Source organism: Fusarium musae, chromosome 1 (genome assembly GCF_019915245.1).
Source record: "Fusarium musae strain F31 chromosome 1, whole genome shotgun sequence".
NCBI classification, from domain to species: Eukaryota; Fungi; Ascomycota; class Sordariomycetes; order Hypocreales; family Nectriaceae; genus Fusarium; species Fusarium musae.
Genome location: NC_058387.1, coordinates 3,887,223 through 3,905,750, shown reverse-complemented (window position 1 = coordinate 3,905,750; position 18,528 = coordinate 3,887,223). Strand labels below are relative to the sequence as shown.

Here is an 18,528-nt window from a genome sequence, read left to right as displayed (position 1 = left end):
GTGATTAGTTTTTTAAGCCTAATGTCTCCTTACCTGACCTATTATTTCCTTTACCTATTACTATATTATAGATATATCTATCTATCTACTAGGGTTATAAGGGGCAGTTAAAATAATAGTCTTATACTTAGTAAGCTATATTACTATAGTAAAAGTACTATTACTTTTATTTTTAATTTTTAAGGATATCTGCTAAAACCTATTAGGCTTTTTATTATTTCTAGGCCTAGACCTAGGTTAGCTTTACTTAACCTCTAGGTATATCCTATTAAGCTAAAGTTATATTAATACTAGTTATTAAAGAGTTACCTTTACTATCTTTTACTAAAAGTAAGATAAATATAATATATATACTAGATTTATAAAACTTCTCTTCTAGCTACTATAACTTAATATCTATAGTAATATTATAGTAGTATTTAATAGCTACCTTAAAGTTATCTTAAGAAATACTATAGCTAATACTATAGTCTTATATAATACAGTTTAGTATATACTAGAGGTAAACTAACTTTATATTACTATCTTAATTAAAGCCCTTTACTATTACTAGCTTCTAGCTAAAATAAATAAAAAATTTTATAAATAGCTTATTATTATACTAGTAGATCTATTTTAACTTAATCTATATAATTTTCTACCTATACTAGTCCCTATATATACTTTTTAAGTAAGCTAGGAATATAATAGGGTTAAAGCCTTCCTATTTTCCTATCTTAAAAAATAACCTAACTATATAGGGTACCTTACCTTCTAGGTTTATAAAAATATATATCTATATATTTTTATTATCTCTAATTTCTACTACTTAAGTAACTAGTATATATTTTATTACTATTTTCTAGGATAGCTATATAGCCCTATTACTATTAAATTTAAGGATAGTTAGTAGTTATTATTAATATACTAACTCTAGCTTAGCTTTTACTATACTTAAGGCTAGGGTTAGTTAAGGTATAGCTTAGATACTTAGGGGCTGTAATAGTACTATTTTAGTATTAAGTTACTCTTAGATCTATTTAGTAAGGTAATCCTAAAAGGTATTAAGGTTATTTTAGAACTAGGTTTATATTTAGGCCTATTAAACCTGGATACTCTAGAGGACCTTTATTACCTATAAGGCTATAGGTTTTCTAAGTTATTATTAAGCTATACCCTATATAGGCTACATTACTTGCTATTTTTCTATTATATTATTAATTCTATATCTTAGGGGTTCTATATTATAAGTAGTAGCTAGGGAGTTTATTACTATCTTAGGCTAAAGGAAGTCTAATAATTATTATAAATTAGCTCTTTAGCTATAACTAGAGGATATTAATATAGATATATTATTAGACTTAAAGAAAAAAAGGAAAGAAAAAGGAATTTCTTAAAAGAAATTCCTTTAAATACTTTTAATTCTAGCCTAAATCTGTCCTAGATCTAGAGGTTACCTGATCTTATAGAGGCTTAGGCTAAAGCCTAAGCCCCTAATATATAGTAGCCTTACCTTTACTTAATAATTAATATTATAGCTATATTAGTATATAATTATATATAAAGTATAATGCTATATTAATTATATTATTAGATAAGATCTGCTTATAATAGCTATATGACTTATTATATAATATAATATCTGTTACTCGGTCAGATCAATTGTCGTGCCGACCGCAACTGTGTTATGTTCCGTTCAACAAGGTCTGCCAGGCCTAACAACGTTAACAGTCCCGTCCGGGTTGTTGCTGATCGTCATTGCACCTGTGGGTTCCCGTTGCAAGAGCCCGCTTTAAAAACGATCATGTTTTTGGGCGGCGTCGCTCCACTCTGCCTCCCGTGAGTTTCGTCTCTGCCCCTGATCCCAGCAGGTACGGAACGCTTCCAGGGCTTGGCCTTCTTCTTTTCTTATCTACCTACTGAGGTATCTTACATATTTACGTAGTATGGCGGCTGGTGGTATGCATGGTAAGCGTATTTTGGTGAAGGGCTACTGCGGGTGATTGTTAATACCTAAGTAATACTTGTTGATTGACCGTTGAACTGTGTCCCGTCCGTTGTGTTAAATTTAGGGTTTGTGGAAGGTATCAGTAAGGTATGGATGGTAGTTGCAAAATACAGTAAGCCTTCAGGTTCAGCTACCTTAGTAGCTTCAAAGCTCTACACCAACTCATTCATCACCAGCGGTGGTAGACCAGCCACGTTATTCCATTCCCATCCACACCCAATTCGCCTTGACTGGGCATCATCATTACCATCCATCCACTACTGGTATTGCTCTCTCATCTCAGTTCAGGTACCGATCAAAAGGTACTGGACTGCACCCGTAGCTGTCAGGAATCTCTGATTCGTCCTCCCTCCCTCCTCTTTCACTTCGTCTGCCACCTCGGTCTTGTTTCTTGCCTGCCTTCCTTCCTTCCATGACATTAGTTGCCCCTGATTCCTACCTGACCTTTCCTCTCCTTGGCCTCCTTTTCCATTCGGACGTACAGTACGGAGTACATTAGTAGGCAGGTTCTCTAGAGTCACACAAACCTATCAGGTTCATGTCACTTTTCTTCTGGATATCTTCTTCCGTTCTTCCAGTTCTTCTTCAGCGTTGATCATTTCCCTTGTCAAACGCAGTTCATTATCCTTTCATTCATCGTCGCCGCTTGTTTCGCGCTCGCTTTAATTCCTCCTATTCTCCCCACACACACAAACAAGTGCAAGCCCACAACGCACGCACGACCCTGCAGCGTCGAACGCCAACGATCCACCGACCGTCCCACGCGCCGTCTCTCCCTCCTGAAGTCCGCGTCTCAGCCGTGCATAAATCTGCCCGGATACACCAGGATCCATGTCTGGTACCTTGCATTCCACTATCTAAACTACTCTGCTTCAAGTACCCTTTTAGCTCAGGTACTTCGCTTTTGGTTGCCTTGACTGTACAATTCCATCACCCACGGCCCCCCTTCCCCTTCCTGCCTCTGCCTTGTCCACCACCAACACCACCACCGCTACCTCCACTTTCGCTATCACCATCAACCTGTCGCCGTTTTGTTGTTCCTTTTGCACTTCTTTCTTCCTTGAACGCCTCCTGCGCTCCTCGCGAGATCGAGGATTTTCAGAACTTCGCATCGCGACACACTGACGCTCCCATTGAGCTATCGTTGCCGCTTCCCATCTGTCCATCTTGGCTTGTTTCTTGCCTTTTGTTTTCTGAGCGAAAGAATTCCTGTTGCGCGCCTCCAACCACCGTGCTCGCCTTATAACCATCGTCGATACCTCCGTTGATACAATCTTCATTATTTTGCGATTTCCCGCTTTTGTACCGCGAAAACCGTTCCACGCCGTCTACGCCTCACTGCTTGTCAGTCACCTCGAACTGGTTGTTGCTTTCGCTGCCACCCTTGACCTCGACTCATCATAATTGGGATAACCTGACTCGCTGCCCTTTGGCTCGGCACCTGTGCAATTGCTGCTTGTTGTCTGGGTCTAAAGGCATACGAGCCTGAACCCTCGTTGTCATAAAATTGCAGTAAACCCACTATGTCCATCATGTTACAAACACCATCTCGAGCTTCTACCGCCTCGTCCTCCTCTTTCCAGCCCATATCCCGCCAAAATACCATGTCTTCCTACGACGGCTCGCGCTCTGCGCGCCAGTCGAAGCGCTACTCGATGTCAGCTCTCTATATGTCGATCTCTGCCAATGAGGGAGATCTACAGATTGAAGATGAGCTTGCCAAAGGTAGGCCTACATGCACATTTCAAGAGGATAACCAACTGACCCCACTCCAGCACAAAAGGCGCTGCGTGATCTCAAGTCTAAGATCTCATCACAGTCAAAGAAGAACTTCGTTTTGGAAAAGGATGTGCGCTATCTAGATTCACGAATCGCGTTGCTTATTCAAAACCGTATGGCCCTGGAAGAGGTACGTGCCCAATCAACACCGAAATGAACGAGTTCTGATTCGCGTTGTAGCAAAACGAAGTTGCCAGTCATCTCGAAGATGCTCTTGAAATGCAGCAGGGTGTCTTCCCTAACGACGATAAAACTCAGAAATACGGAAACCTTTTGTTTCTGCTCCAATCTGAGCCTAGGCACATTGCACATCTCTGCAGACTTGTCTCGATGTCCGAGATTGATTCGCTGCTCCAGACTGTCATGTTCACTATCTATGGAAACCAATACGAAAGTCGAGAAGAGCATCTCTTGCTCACCATGTTCCAGGTAAGCTTTCCACGTTTTGAAAGGGATACACGTCTCACACGCTCTAGTCCGTCTTGACATATCAGTTCGACAACACGCCAGACTACTCCTCCTTGCTCCGCGCTAACACTCCCGTCTCTCGAATGATGACTACGTACACCCGAAGAGGTCCTGGTCAAAGTTTCCTCAAATCCGTGCTTGCTGATAGAATCAATGGCTTAATCGAGCTGAAAGATCTTGACCTGGAAATCAACCCGCTCAAGGTCTACGAGCGAATGATTGAACAGATCGAAGAGGATACTGGCCAACTGCCCCCCCATCTTCCTAAGGGAATCACTGGCGAACAAGCCGCTGAGAACCCTCAGGTTCAGGCCATCATTGAGCCCCGCTTAACCATGTTGACCGAGATTGCCAATGGCTTCTTGACCACCATTATTGAGGGCCTCGAGGAAGCGCCTTATGGTATCCGATGGATTTGCAAACAAATCAGGAGCTTAACCAAGCGCAAATACCCAGATGCTAATGACCAAGTCATTTGTACCTTGATCGGTGGATTCTTTTTTTTGCGCTTCATTAACCCTGCGATCGTTACCCCGAAATCTTATATGCTTATCGACGGAACCCCTGCCGAACGACCCAGACGAACTTTAACATATATCGCCAAGATGCTTCAGAACCTCGCGAACAAGCCGTCATACGCCAAGGAGCCGTACATGGCTAAGCTCCAGCCGTTCATTCATCAGAACAAGGATAGAATCAATAAGTTTATGCTCGATCTCTGCGAGGTTCAGGATTTCTACGAGAGCCTCGAGATGGATAATTATGTTGCTCTATCAAAGAAGGATCTTGAACTTGAGATTACTCTCAACGAAGTCTACGCCATGCACTCGTTACTTGACAAGCATCATGACGAGCTGTGCAAGGATGACAATTCGCATCTTGCTATCATTATGTCGGAATTGGGATCATCACCCCCTCAGTTGCCACGAAAAGAGAACAGAGTCATCAACTTGCCTTTATTCAGTAGATGGGAGTCAGCTATCGGCGATCTGACAGCAGCATTGGATATCACGCAGGAGGAGGTTTATTTCATGGAAGCCAAGTCGATTTTCGTACAAGTCATGCGATCGATCCCAGCAACTAGCGGGGTAGCCAGAAGACCATTGCGACTAGAACGCATTGCTGATGCCGCAGCTACCAATCGCAGTGACGCAGTAATGGTTCGCAAAGGTATTCGGGCCATGGAACTTTTATCCCAGCTTCAGGAATTGCGCGTTATCGACAAGGCCGATCAATTCAGCCTACTCCGGGACGAAGTTGAGCAGGAGCTTCAGCATCTCGGATCACTCAAAGAGGGTGTTATCACTGAGACCCAGAAGCTGCAAGAAGTTTACAAGACGATCCGTGACCATAATGTCTATCTCAACGGACAACTCGAGACCTACAAAAGCTACCTGCACAACGTTCGATCACAGAGCGAGGGTACTAAGAGAAAGCAGCAGAAGCAGCAAGTCCTTGGTCCGTACAAGTTCACACACCAGCAGCTTGAGAAGGAGGGCGTCATCCAGAAGAGTAACGTTCCCGACAACAGACGGGCCAACATCTACTTCAACTTTACCAGTCCACTACCTGGAACATTCGTCATTTCATTGCATTATAAGGGTAAGCTATGTCATTCTCCTGCCATTCTAGCATGCTAACCTGAAGAAAGGTCGCAACAGGGGTCTACTTGAATTGGATCTCAAGCTTGATGATCTGCTTGAGATGCAAAAGGACAATCAGGATGACCTTGACCTGGAATATGTCCAGTTTAACGTGCCAAAGGTGCTGGCATTGTTGAACAAACGCTTCGCGAGGAAGAAGGGCTGGTAAATGATCTATAATGACAATACGACTTTCAGCCACAAACATCTCGACACATATTGATCCATGTACTACGACGACCGCATCAGACGGAGGGCTTGGCGTTATGGATACTGATACCACGGAATATTCTGTTCTCTTCACCTTGGACCCGGAAGCTACTTGGAGGGCTTGTCACAATGGTTTCTTTTGTTAATTCTCGTTTGTCTGTTTCATTTTGGCATGAGCATTCTTTCATGTCTTGCGTTGTGGTAGTGAGGCGGATATGGATGGATGGGTGAGGTGAAAATCAGCGATCAGGAAGGACTATTCTCTTATATACCGTATGCATGTTTCTTGAACGGCGGTATTCTGCTTCGGCTGGTCCGTGGTGGGAGCCCGTTACGCAAAATCTTGATTATATGTGCATGCCAGTAGTCTGTTAATGAGACGGATATTCTTCTCCAATGCATGAGAGAGGGCAGGATGATCATAGCTAGTAGGTAGGCCTCGGGCCTTGAGTTTTATAATGAAAACTTGGATTGTTACATCCATAACTATATGTGAATTGTGATCTGGCATGCCTTGGAGCACGAAACGCTGATTGATTACAAACAAGATACCTAGAGAGAGATACCTAGGCGTCGAACCAATATTGACCTACCTAGGCATGGATGTCAGATGAACCGAGGAACCGAACGAACCTAGGATTGTGGAGAGAGCTTGGGGAAGAGGGGGCCACTATCCGTAAAGGTCTGTCTGTCTGTACTGTAATCCCCCAGATCTGAACCTCGGCATCTTTAGTGACTAGCAAGGGGCCAAATGTTCAAGGTACCGTAGTCTAAGCTCATCGAGTCAGTTCTCACATCCGGGGTACATCATTTATTAACCGTAGCTTCGCCAAACCATTCTTCAATTCATCTTTTTTAGTCCTCCGACTCCTGTCTCGTGACCCTGAACCAGCAAATCGACCGTCGATCATCCATCCAATCCTTTCATCCACTCACCTCATAAAATAGCCACGTAACTGTCCTTAGGATGGCTGGTAGAATTCGACAGCCCGTCGATGAGGTTGCGCTTGAGAAATACATTTCTGAGCATGTCCCAACCATCAAAACACCGATTGACCTCAAACAGGTGAGCTCTCTGCTGGTACTCTTCTCAGTGTGATGGTTGCTGATGTTGCACAGTTTGGTTTCGGTCAATCCAATCCTACCTACCAGATTACTGCTTCAGATGGCCAGCGCTTTGTGATGCGCAAGAAGCCACCTGGAAAGCTCCTTTCCAAGACAGCACACCAAGTAGAGCGCGAATACCGCATCATGCATGCTTTGGAGAACACTGATGTCGCTGTACCCAAAACGTACTGTCTATGCGAGGATGACTCTGTTATTGGCACACCCTTCTATATCATGGAGTTTCTCGATGGACGTATCTTTGAAGACTTTACCATGCCAGGCGTAAAACCCGCCGATCGTGAGGCTATGTGGCGCGATGCCGTGATAACATTGGCACGGTTCCACGCAGTTGACTACAAAAAGGTCGGCCTAGAGAAGTTTGGCAAACCATCGGGTTTCTATTCTCGACAGATCAAGACGTGGGTAACTATCTGTGGTAGCCAGGAGAAGGTCGTCGACATTGAGACCAAGGAGCCTGTTGGAAAGCTCCCTCACTTTGAGGAAACGGTCCGCTTCTTCAAGAACGAGCGTCTGCAACCCAAGGACCGGGCAACACTGGTACATGGAGATTATAAGATTGACAATTTGGTATTTCACAAGACTGAACCAAGGGTCATCGGAATCTTGGAGTATGCTCACCTTCCCAGACTCCAAGCCAGTTACTAACACATATTCTACAGCTGGGAGATGTCTACTGTTGGCCACCCGCTCTCCGACATTTGCAACTTTCTTATAAACTTCTACTCGGCCAAATCGCCTGGTGCAACTCCTTATGACGCATCCGGATTCCTGCCTGGCAAGACGCCTGGTCTTCCACAACCAGACGAGATCCTGGAGTGGTACAGGGAGGAGAGTGGATACGATCCCCGGGCTGAGGTTCCATGGGGAATGTCGTTCAGCATCTGGAAGCTGGCTGGGGTTTGTCAAGGAATAGCGGCGCGATATGCGCTCAGACAGGCGAGTAGCGAGAAAGCGAAACATCACGCTGTGACGAGAGGATCTCTGGCAAAGTTCGCTTGGGCATTGGCTAAAGAGGCCGGCGCGGATGAGACTGGGACGAAACTGTAGGATTTGCATTGTTGTAATGCACGGAATGTCTGAGATTGGTGTCCCATGCGCGTGCAGTTCTAAGTTAGGCTTCAGACAATCTAAGAACAAGCTCTCTCAAGTGGATAACTAGTATTAGTAAGTTTGCAAAGATGTCAGATAAAATAAAGAAAAGAAAGGAAAAGAAAGGAGACGGATTGCGAAACAAGTCACTACCAATCTGTAAAGAACTCACTTCCATTTGTTTTTGTCAGAGAAATGATCAAGGCATTAACATCTCAGGGCTGGTGTGATGCTTTAGAAGCAACACCCCCCAATATTCAAATCCGAAACGCTCTAATGGGACAGGCGTCTAGTGTAATGACGTTACACTTCTGTGAATAATTCCTCCCTCACAACCTAAATTGAGGATATACCTATATTTCAAATGCTGATATCACCAGCGGCATTACTCAATTACGTTTGTTCCCTCTCCTTGTGTCTATCCAATAGCGCCTTTACGCGACACCTGGGGCGCTTCAAAGCATCCAATCCATCCTTCCTATCTTATCGCTCGCTACACCGAAGAGGGACAAACTTGATTTCAACCATCACCAACAACACGATAACTGCAGTTCTATCCACTTTGTCCTGACCTTGTCCCTCCCTTGGATATTACCACTAAGGACTAACTGACTGGCCCTTTCATGGCTGGTAACACCCACCGGCGCATCACGTTGCCGGATCCTGAAGAGCGACGGCCTTTACTGAGTAGGCTCAGTACAGGCGGTCCAGAGAACCGCGATGCCCTGTATAGTTGCATGACAGACCCTCATAGTCACTTGCCTGTGTATACCAACATACACCGTATTCGTCGCGACATCATCAGCGTTGTTGAGGACTATTTGAGCCTCGCCCAGCTGCAGGATCTGAGGATTAATGTTACAGTTGTGCGGCCATTGGTGGATAAGTTCTATGGCCTCAACGACATTTCTATCAGTAAGAGAAGTGCTGTTGACCCCTTTTGAGAACACTTTACTGATGTGATATGACGTGATAGTCTACTGTTTGCTGGTTAATCGTGCTCAGTTTCTCGAAGAGCAGTCTCATCTCAATAACCGTCACAATGTCAACTTCACACGTGCTACTCTATGTGAGCTCATAGCTACGCGCATCCTGAGACGCTTTGGTGAAGTGCATGATGATGGCCACGACGGCCTTTTGCTCCTGGCTCATATTCTAGTCGCTGGCTTTGAACCCTTCCAGAATGCCCCAGAAGAGATTCGAGATGAGGCAGAGCGCACCACCTCCTGGGTTGATTACAAGACTCTGCCATCTCTTGAGGTTGCCATTGTCACTGAGAGCAAGCATTTCTTGAGTTCAGCGACTTGTCAAAAGGTCGTCAACGCCATATACGAGGGCCGAATTGTCTATACCCCGTCGACATTTTGGGACATTATCCCCGATCATTACAAGTTGAAGCCCATATCTATTTATGATCCTCGCGAGTCCCCTCTTCTCAACCAATATCGCCTGATTGTCCCTCGAACCCGAAATGTCCTCGAGTCAATCCAATTCGCCACGCTGCTCACTCTCTACGTTGCGGTTATGGTTCTTAGAAGGAAAAACCGCTATGGACCAACAGAAGCAGCTTTTTCTATCTTTGCTTTTGGATGGGGTTTGGATCAATTTGCTACTATTTTAGCACATGGTTGGTATGCTGCGGACTTGCTTGTCCTGTTTTCACTCGAGTACTAACCTTGCGAAAGGAACGTCTATACCCAGAACCTGTGGTCATTCCTTGATGTGGCCTTTGTTCTCATCTACTGGGTATATCTTGTATTGCGGTTCCTGGGCTGGAAGCTTGGTGACGCGAACCTTGACGAACAGGCGTTTGATGTGCTTGCACTCGCCGCTCCTGTCTTGGTTCCACGGCTTGCTTTTAATCTCTTGAGCGACAATCTCGTGTTCTTGTCCCTTAGGTCAATGATGGCGGACTTTTTCTTCCTCACAGCTCTATCTGCCTGGTGTTTCTTGGGGTTTCTGCTTTCACTTCTGTGGCTCGGCGAGGGGGCACACCCCATCCTGTAGGTTTCTGCACCACCTCGGTGAAACGTGGTATTAATATACATCAGAACAATATCGAAGTGGATGATCTATATTTGGTTTGGATTGGATGGAACAGGTATACATCGATCGGTCAGTCTTCACCCCCCCCTTACGCTTAACAAATTCTGACATCTCTACAAGACCGAGTTTCACTGGCTGCTAGGACCTAGTGTGATGGTAGCCTTCGCTTTCCTCGGAAACACACTTTTCCTTACCATCCTTGTATCGATGCTTTCCAATACATTCAGTAACATCTCGTCAAACGCCATAGCGGAGATCAGTTTCCGTCGAGCAGTTCTGACACTCGAGGGCGTCAAGGCTGACGCTGTGTTCGCATACCAGCCCCCGTTCAACATCCTCGCCGTATTCCTATTCATCCCGCTTAAATTCGTCGTGAGTCCGCGCTGGTTCCACAAGATCCACGTCACGGCGGTCAAGATTCTGAATCTCCCTCTCCTGCTCATCATCGCTGTTGCTGAGCGCCGTCTGCTCTGGCCTTCCCGTGAGATCGAAGACCCAACGGAGATCAAAGCTCCGCCCCCAACAAAAAGCCAGTTTTGGAAGAAGTGGCGGTTGACGGTTCACCGAGATCTTCGCGCCGTCTTTCAATTGCCGCCGCCTGATACTGTCCACGACGACATCGCTGTCGATGATGATCTCACGCATCATCTCATCCGTCGACAGTTCACACGCAATGCGACAAATGATATAGAGCCCCGCAACCTACATAACACCTCTAGGCCCGATCCCGGAGCTCGACGTCCATCACGACGAGATTCTATGTTTCCTGGGATCCCGCCCCAGAAGCTTCGAGGATCCTTCTCCGAGAATGACATGTTTGAGGGAACTACAGATAGACTGGCCAATATGGAAAAGGCGATACGGCGCATGGAAACGATGCTATCTCGCCTAGTTCCATCTGCCGAGAACGCCATCAGTGATGATGAGTTGGAGCAAAGCGGGACACTTAGGGGAGACAATACTGCCGAGTCGTCATTTAGAGGTTTAGCGGATCGTGATTCATGATGGTTCCATGGTGTTTGGGTATAAGTATAAACAGAATTGCACACGCGGAGAGCCAGGGAAGAGCGTTGCGATACAATATTATTGTGGTGGCCTTTTGTTATAGCACTGATTAACTGGCACTGTTGGAAACATCCATTCCTGTCACCACATAGTCTAGCCAACCAACCTTCCTTTTCTACCCTGCGAATAGAACTTGTTTTTCGTCTTTGTCCCTCAGCAATAATTCCAACACATCTTTTTCTGGCGATTGATTCCCTGAACGCCTGAGAATGTGCACTCTCACATATTTCCAGCACAAAGAATGCAAACACACCTGGCTTGTCCTTACGGAACCTTGCGAGCCATTCATGGGCCTCAACAATTGCCCGACCTTCTGCGATGGTACGGCCAAGGAACCACCAAAATTCTATAACACACAGAGTCGACCATGCCCTCGATGCCAGCTGCACGGTGTATACGATCGTAATCTGGTTCGGATGGTGGAGGATATGGGCTGGGGAATCAAATGGGGAGTTGGGCCAGGACAGGATGATTGGGGCTGCGAGATGAAGTGTGCGATGCTTTGAGGCGATCGTTGCGACGGACTTTTGCACGAGCTTCGAAATCCTGGAGTTTTATACCGGTTTGATCAAGGAATCTCTCCAGCAACAATTGTAGGTTCCTGTCTGCCTGGTTCATGCATCCCCAAACTATCCATCCATACTGATTCAAGTGAAGCAGATATGTTCGTATCTAACCCAACAAAAGGCAATCAGTTCGAAACTGAGCACGTTGCCACTGCTATGAACCAGAGATTTGCGATCCACCAACAACAGCTCTTTATCCGTCTTCTGTTTCTATCAACTATTTAGTCTTAATTTCTTGATTCTAAGCATATATCACGTGCCGCATCCACTCAGTGTCATCACAAGTTTTCTATCTATGATCTAAATACTAATGAAGCCTCACCACAATCACATCGCATTCTCACATTGACAATCATACATCATGCTACCAACACCAGACACTTCGCACGTCCCATATGAGCGAGTCTACGAACCTGCCGAGGACTCATACCTCCTCTTGGACACGCTCTCATCAGCTGCAGAGACCGAGTATCTCCAAAAAGCGTTTCCCGACATAGCGCCGCTCGTGGTGGAGGTCGGCACAGGCTCAGGCGTCGTCCTCGCCTTTGTCCACGCACATGCGCAAAAGCTTTTTGGCACACGTGAGGTCCTGACTGCGGGAGTTGACATGAACGCCTTTGCATGCCGGGCTACAGTCGGAACAGTTGCAAAGGCAGCCTGTGACAACCCCGACTCACATGCATTTTATCTGGGTTCATGTATGGGAGATCTCACAACTCCATGGCGCAAGGGCACCATCGACGTCCTCATCTTCAACCCGCCATATGTGCCCACGCCTGAGATGCCTGCCAGACCAGACTCGTTTACCGCAGACGACCTCGCAGTCAGCACAAAGCCTTCGTTTGACGACGATTCGTATCTGCTGGCCTTATCTTATGCAGGCGGCTTAGATGGTATGGAGACAACAGACAGACTGATCGAGGCACTACCCCAAACCCTGTCCCGACGCGGCTGTGCCTACCTCCTTCTCTGCGCTCAGAACAAGCCAGATCGAGTCAAGAGTCGCATTGAGGGATTTGGGCCTGAATGGCGGGCTCAAACTGTTGGGAACAGCGGCAAACAGGCCGGATGGGAGAAGCTGCAGATCGTACGGATATGGCGAGACTATTCAAAAGCCGTAGAATAAAAAAAAGGTTGCGGTGGAATTGGGGTGTGTGAGAGCATATATTCAGATATCTTTCCAAAACAAGAAAAGCGATACCCACCCCACGCGGGTTCATACAGTTTTAATGGCCAAACAACCCGAACGCCAGGTTTCATTTGAATGTGATATCTTCGCGATAACGTGGCCACTCCACATTAACGATGCGCATGCGCGCCTCCATCCTTTCCCCATATTGTCATTTCTCCTGAATCTTCTCATGTCCTTCTCGTTTAGGGCCGTCCTCCGCGACCGCGGCCTCCACCACGTCCGCGTCCCCTGGGACCGCCTCTGCCCCGACCTCCTCGCCCACCCCGCTCTGCCTCCTTTCTGGCCTTGTTCTTCGGCTTAGGGGCGTCGTCGATCAACAGTGTATCGAGGGGTAAGGAGTCGGGCAGGATGAAATATCGGATTGTAGAACCTCGGATATTCATCGTCTCTAGAGAGATAGGCTCCTGACCCTTGATGGTCATCTTGACGGTTCGGAGGGCGGTGTTCATCTGAGGGGAGACTGAGGAAATGGTGCCGTGAACAATGGTTCCTAGACGACAATTAGTACCCGGCTGATTGCGTGGCTAGAAGCTTGCATAGGGGTAAGGAGCAATATATTACCATTTTTCAACTCGATTGTCACCGTTTCGTTGGCGCATTTCATGAGAAAACTAGTCGTGCCAAGTCAGTCCAGAAGCTCAAACTTGACGAGAAGCTCAGCACAATCCAGGTGTGCGCAAGACGCAGGGGGAGTGCTTACCGAACCAGCTTCATGTTGGCTACTTAAGAGAGCTTGGGCGCTTAAACTGCTGTATAATTGTTTGGGGTGGAAGCAGGTCGTTTTAAGGCGCGTCGTTGTAGGATCGATTGGCGTGAGGCTGAGAGGCTGGCTATCGAGTAAGGCCGCCTGAATTGTCGGTCGGAAAAATCGAGGGTCAGAGCTGCAGGCATTGTTCTCACGTGACTTCGTGCTGCGAAGCTCAATCTCAGTTCCCCACACAAGTTGCATCATTGGTGCAGCTTATCGATAACGGCGCCTGGGGCTGAACTAACAACCTAATTGTAGGTAGCCATGGATGCGGAAACCATAAATTGTAGCCTCGCCAACTCGAGCTTGCCATCTCTCAAACGGTGCCTTGCCAGTGCCCCGGGGATTCCGTCTTTTTCATTGCCTTCTCTCTACCGAGCGCCCGGGGGCTCGTCGCCTAAACCCTTCTTCAACTTAAGGTGCCTAGGTACTTAAGGTAGGTAGTCTTTGCCGCTTCGTTCCTTTATTCATTCGCCGATTTCGCCATTCACTGCGGCCCCACCTGGAGGCTACAACTTGCATCCATCATTACCCCACCATATTCAGGACTCAGGATCAACGCGGAAAACGCAAGAGAGCTCCATCCTGCCCTACGACACATAAAAACCCTGCGACACCTGAACTTTCACCTGGGGCGATATCGCCAACTATATTGCCATAAAGTATGATCTCGGGACGTGGAGGAGCCGGCGCTCGGGGAAGGATTCGTCCTCCTCGTCGCATTGTGCGTGTAAGTTCGATGTACTGAAACGTTAGTATCTGAATTCTGAATTAATACCTTGCCTTTAGCCAAATGAAACTGCCGAGGGTTCCGATTTCGAGGCTTGCTGGAAGATGCTAGATGAAGCCCTGCGCGACATTCACATGAAGAACTGCAGCCGACTGTCATTCGAGGAGCTGTACCGAGCCGCGTACAAGATGGTTCTCAAGAAGAAAGGCGAATTGCTTTATGATAGGGTCAAAGCTTTCGAGGAACAGTGGTTCGCAGATCATGTTATTCCCAAGATTCGAGAACTCGTCAGCAAGAGCCTGATCAACATTGGCGCCGAACGGACCTCGACGACGTCCGTCAATGAGAGACGGCAGACAGGAGAGAGGTTTCTCAAAGGGCTGCGTGATACTTGGGAAGATCACAACATGTCAATGAACATGACCGCCGATATTCTTATGTATCTTGATAGGGGCTACGCGCAGCTCGAGGCCCAACGAACCCCCATCTTCGCCACCACCATCGCGCTTTTCCGTGATCATATTCTACGGTCTTCGCTGAACACCAACACAAAGAGCAAGGTGATCGACATACTTATATCAGTGGTCCTCGACCAGATCGATATGGAGCGCGAAGGAGACATCATCGACAGAAATCTCATTCGAAGCTGCAGTCGAATGCTCAGCAGCCTCTACGAAACCGAAGAAGAGAAGGAAAACGATAAACTGTACATGACAGTATTCGAACCTCGCTTCCTCGAGAACAGCAAGACATACTATGCCGCCGAGTGTGAGAAACTACTACGCGAATCGGATGCTGGAGCTTGGTTGCGACACACCCAACTGCGACTGAACGAAGAAATCGATCGATGCGGAACAACAATCGAGCTAGAAACATTACCCAAAGTCACGCAAACTATCGATCAAGAACTCATAGTCAAGCACCTGTCCGAATTTTTGGCTCTTGAAGGGAGCGGCCTGAAATGGATGATTGACAATGACAAGATTGATGACCTCTCGATTCTCTACAAGCTCATCTCCAGGGTCGATTCAAAGAAGACTGCTTTGCGAGACATTTTACAAAGTCGCGTGGTTGAGCTAGGCCTGGAGATTGAGAAGGTACTGAAGAACACTGATTTCTCGTCTGGTCATGGCGAAGGAGACGAGGCCGGTGAAGGGGAAAAGACAAAGATCTTAAATCCTGCGGCGCAGCAGACAGCTGCTGCGATCAAATGGGTAGACGATGTACTCCGTCTGAAGGACAAGTTCGATAACCTCTGGGCTCGTTGCTTCCAAGGAGATCTTATTATCCAAAGTGCATTGACCAAGAGCTTCTCTGACTTTATCAACATGTTCAGCCGCAGTTCTGAGTATGTCTCTCTGTTTATCGATGACAACCTAAAGAGAGGCATCAAAGGCAAGACAGAGGCAGAAGTCGATATCGTTCTAGAGAAAGCTATCGTCCTGATTCGATACCTCCAGGATAGAGATCTGTTCCAGACATATTACCAGAGACATCTGGCAAGACGCCTGCTTCACGGAAAGTCCGAAAGCCATGATGTTGAAAAGCAGATCATTTCCCGAATGAAACAAGAACTCGGCCAACAGTTCACCAGCAAGTTTGAAGGCATGTTCAGAGATCTTGTCACGTCAACAGAACTGACTAGCGGCTACCGTGACCATATTCGTGACCTGGGAGATGGCAGTGGCAAAACCATCGACCTTAACATCAACGTTCTCACTACAAACTACTGGCCGCCCGAGGTCATGGGCCGGACTACGCAGATTGGCGAAGGATCTCGTGTTACTTGCACATATCCCCCTGAACTGCGACGATTGCAGGCGAGCTTTGAGCAGTACTATCTAACTAACCGTAATGGACGCAAGCTCACCTGGATTGGAACCACTGGCAGTTCAGATGTCAAATGTACCTTTCCGGCCATCCCTGGAAAGTCCGGCCCGCTCTCTCGGGAGCGAAGATACGAGATCAACGTACCAACCTTTGCGATGGTTGTCTTGCTTCTCTTCAACGACCTTGGGGAGGGCCAGTCATTAACCTTCGAAGAGATCCAAGCTAAGACCAACATCTCAACTCCAGATCTCATGAGGACGCTGACAGCTATTGCTGTAGCACCCAAATCTCGCGTGTTGATGAAGGATCCTGCCAACAAGTCCGTAAAAGCAGGCGATAAGTTTTCCTTCAATGCATCTTTCCAGAGTAAGACCATACGAATCAAAGCACCCATCATCAACGCGGTCTCCAAGGTCGAAGATAATACGGAACGAAAGAACACTGAGGAAAAGAACAACCAAACCAGAGCTCACGTTGTCGATGCGGCAATTGTGCGAATCATGAAGTAGGTTCCAAGTCTAAATCTTACTGCCAGCTTTGGTTACTAACTCTTGTAGATCTCGAAAGGAGCTTTCTCACTCGCAGCTCACTAGTGAAGTTCTTTCACAACTCTCCGGCAGTTTCCGTCCCGAGGTCGCCCTCATCAAGAAGCGTATTGAGGATCTCATCGCAAGAGAATATCTTGAGCGCCCTGATGAAGATGACGCGCCAACTTTGTATCGCTATGTGGCGTAGACTACAAGCTCAATCTCACGAATCACGAAAGAAAACGAATCGGCATTTCCCAGTCTTGCAAGGCGTTGGAATGATAGGATCCATACACTATTGATATACATAGCGTGGTTGCACATGGAAGCTTTTGCTTATGGAAGGCAAGGGAGGGAAATCGTGCGAGGAGGGTCGGACATTTGTTGCTAAGAAGGGGATACGAGAATTCCCCAAAGATTAAAGCGAGGATTTGAGGTCTACAAAGACGTATGATTATTTACAAGTCTTACCTGTAGCGCGAGTGGATTTGGCTTTCAGTCAGTCTTGGTTCATGGCCAGTGGGTTTTATTTAGAAGACAATCAGAACTACCTGAGCACGACTCTTCACCCGGGCAGATGTATGAATGCCAAAGCGATGTTCATGTAAAAATGCCACAGATTACAGAAGCCAATGTGATTTGTTGCTGTTGATTCGAGATCATTATGTGAGTTGCTGGTGAATCATGAATAGTCACGTGATCATAACCAACGATGCCTTGACTGTAGACGCTATCATGATGGAGATCTTGCACCACCAAACAAACATCTAAGCGCCTTCCTCGATACAGAAACTCGCTCGAGAAACAAACCCGATTGACACTACAAGACGAACACTCGTGAACCCCAAAATATCGTCGATCTATCCTGCGTGAAGCCTCAAGCGCGAAAAAGCTACCGACACCATGCTCTTTTTCAGGTACTATCGAACTATCTTCTATGTGGTTAACGCCCTTGTTCGCACACTGACACGCTATTCATACAGCTTTTTCAAGACACTCATTGACCATGAGGTCACTGTAGAGCTCAAGAACGACATTCAACTAAAGGGAATTCTCAAGAGCGTGGATCAGTACCTCAACATCAAGCTCGATGACATCCAGGTTGTTGAGGAGCTCAAATACCCTCATCTTGTATGTCGACTATACCCTTATCCTGGGCGTTTTGAAAGAAACTTGACATCTGACTTAATGTTATCACAGAGCTCTGTCAAGAACGTCTTTATCCGAGGCTCAGTTGTGAGATACGTTCATCTTCCCGGCGCGTCAGTTGACACACAGCTGCTGGAGGATGCTACACGGAGGGGTAAGTTGCGTTTTTAAGAAAGTCAATACGGTATACTAACACATGTATTACAGAAGCAGCAGCTCAACAAGCTAAGGCGAAATGAGCTGTTCAAGGCGATGGATGAGAAACAAGATAAACTTTTTCGGAGTTGACTCTTACTATTATGGTAAACGGAAAGAATGATAATTACGTCGAGACCGGGATGATCACCAGAGAGAATCCATGAGGCGCTTGC

General features: G+C 46.6%; 7 protein-coding genes across 7 annotated transcripts; 6 read left to right on the top strand and 1 right to left on the bottom strand.

The window, feature by feature from the left end:
- Positions 1–3,591: 3,591 nt before the first annotated feature.
- On the top strand, positions 3,592–6,046 carry J7337_001185 (uncharacterized protein; the record flags this gene model as incomplete). Its single annotated transcript, XM_044818928.1, has 5 exons — positions 3,592–3,712; positions 3,763–3,896; positions 3,947–4,195; positions 4,243–5,836; positions 5,886–6,046. The coding sequence occupies 5 exons, from the start codon at positions 3,592–3,594 to the stop codon at positions 6,044–6,046; spliced, it is 2,259 nt and encodes a 752-aa protein (XP_044686630.1).
- Positions 6,047–7,054: 1,008 nt separating this feature from the next.
- J7337_001184 (uncharacterized protein) lies at positions 7,055–8,262 on the top strand (the record flags this gene model as incomplete). The annotated part of the gene is made up of 3 exons (XM_044818927.1): positions 7,055–7,153; positions 7,207–7,823; positions 7,875–8,262. The coding sequence occupies 3 exons, from the start codon at positions 7,055–7,057 to the stop codon at positions 8,260–8,262; spliced, it is 1,104 nt and encodes a 367-aa protein (XP_044686629.1).
- Positions 8,263–8,927: 665 nt separating this feature from the next.
- J7337_001183 (uncharacterized protein) lies at positions 8,928–11,355 on the top strand (the record flags this gene model as incomplete). Its single annotated transcript, XM_044818926.1, has 4 exons — positions 8,928–9,219; positions 9,281–9,935; positions 9,990–10,307; positions 10,578–11,355. The coding sequence occupies 4 exons, from the start codon at positions 8,928–8,930 to the stop codon at positions 11,353–11,355; spliced, it is 2,043 nt and encodes a 680-aa protein (XP_044686628.1).
- Positions 11,356–12,342: 987 nt separating this feature from the next.
- J7337_001182 (uncharacterized protein) lies at positions 12,343–13,107 on the top strand (the record flags this gene model as incomplete). The annotated part of the gene is made up of 1 exon (XM_044818925.1): positions 12,343–13,107. The coding sequence occupies one exon, from the start codon at positions 12,343–12,345 to the stop codon at positions 13,105–13,107; it is 765 nt and encodes a 254-aa protein (XP_044686627.1).
- A 248-nt stretch (positions 13,108–13,355) lies between these two features.
- SMD1 (mRNA splicing protein smd1) lies at positions 13,356–13,887 on the bottom strand (the record flags this gene model as incomplete). The annotated part of the gene is made up of 3 exons (XM_044818924.1): positions 13,356–13,663; positions 13,735–13,784; positions 13,874–13,887. 3 exons carry the CDS (start codon positions 13,885–13,887, stop codon positions 13,356–13,358), a joined length of 372 nt encoding a protein of 123 aa, XP_044686626.1.
- A 698-nt stretch (positions 13,888–14,585) lies between these two features.
- Positions 14,586–17,216, top strand: J7337_001180 (uncharacterized protein; the record flags this gene model as incomplete). Its single annotated transcript, XM_044818923.1, has 3 exons — positions 14,586–14,651; positions 14,711–16,986; positions 17,039–17,216. The coding sequence occupies 3 exons, from the start codon at positions 14,586–14,588 to the stop codon at positions 17,214–17,216; spliced, it is 2,520 nt and encodes an 839-aa protein (XP_044686625.1).
- Positions 17,217–17,911: 695 nt separating this feature from the next.
- On the top strand, positions 17,912–18,396 carry LSM2 (U6 snRNA-associated Sm-like protein LSm2; the record flags this gene model as incomplete). The annotated part of the gene is made up of 3 exons (XM_044818922.1): positions 17,912–18,139; positions 18,209–18,311; positions 18,365–18,396. 3 exons carry the CDS (start codon positions 17,912–17,914, stop codon positions 18,394–18,396), a joined length of 363 nt encoding a protein of 120 aa, XP_044686624.1.
- Positions 18,397–18,528: the final 132 nt, after the last annotated feature.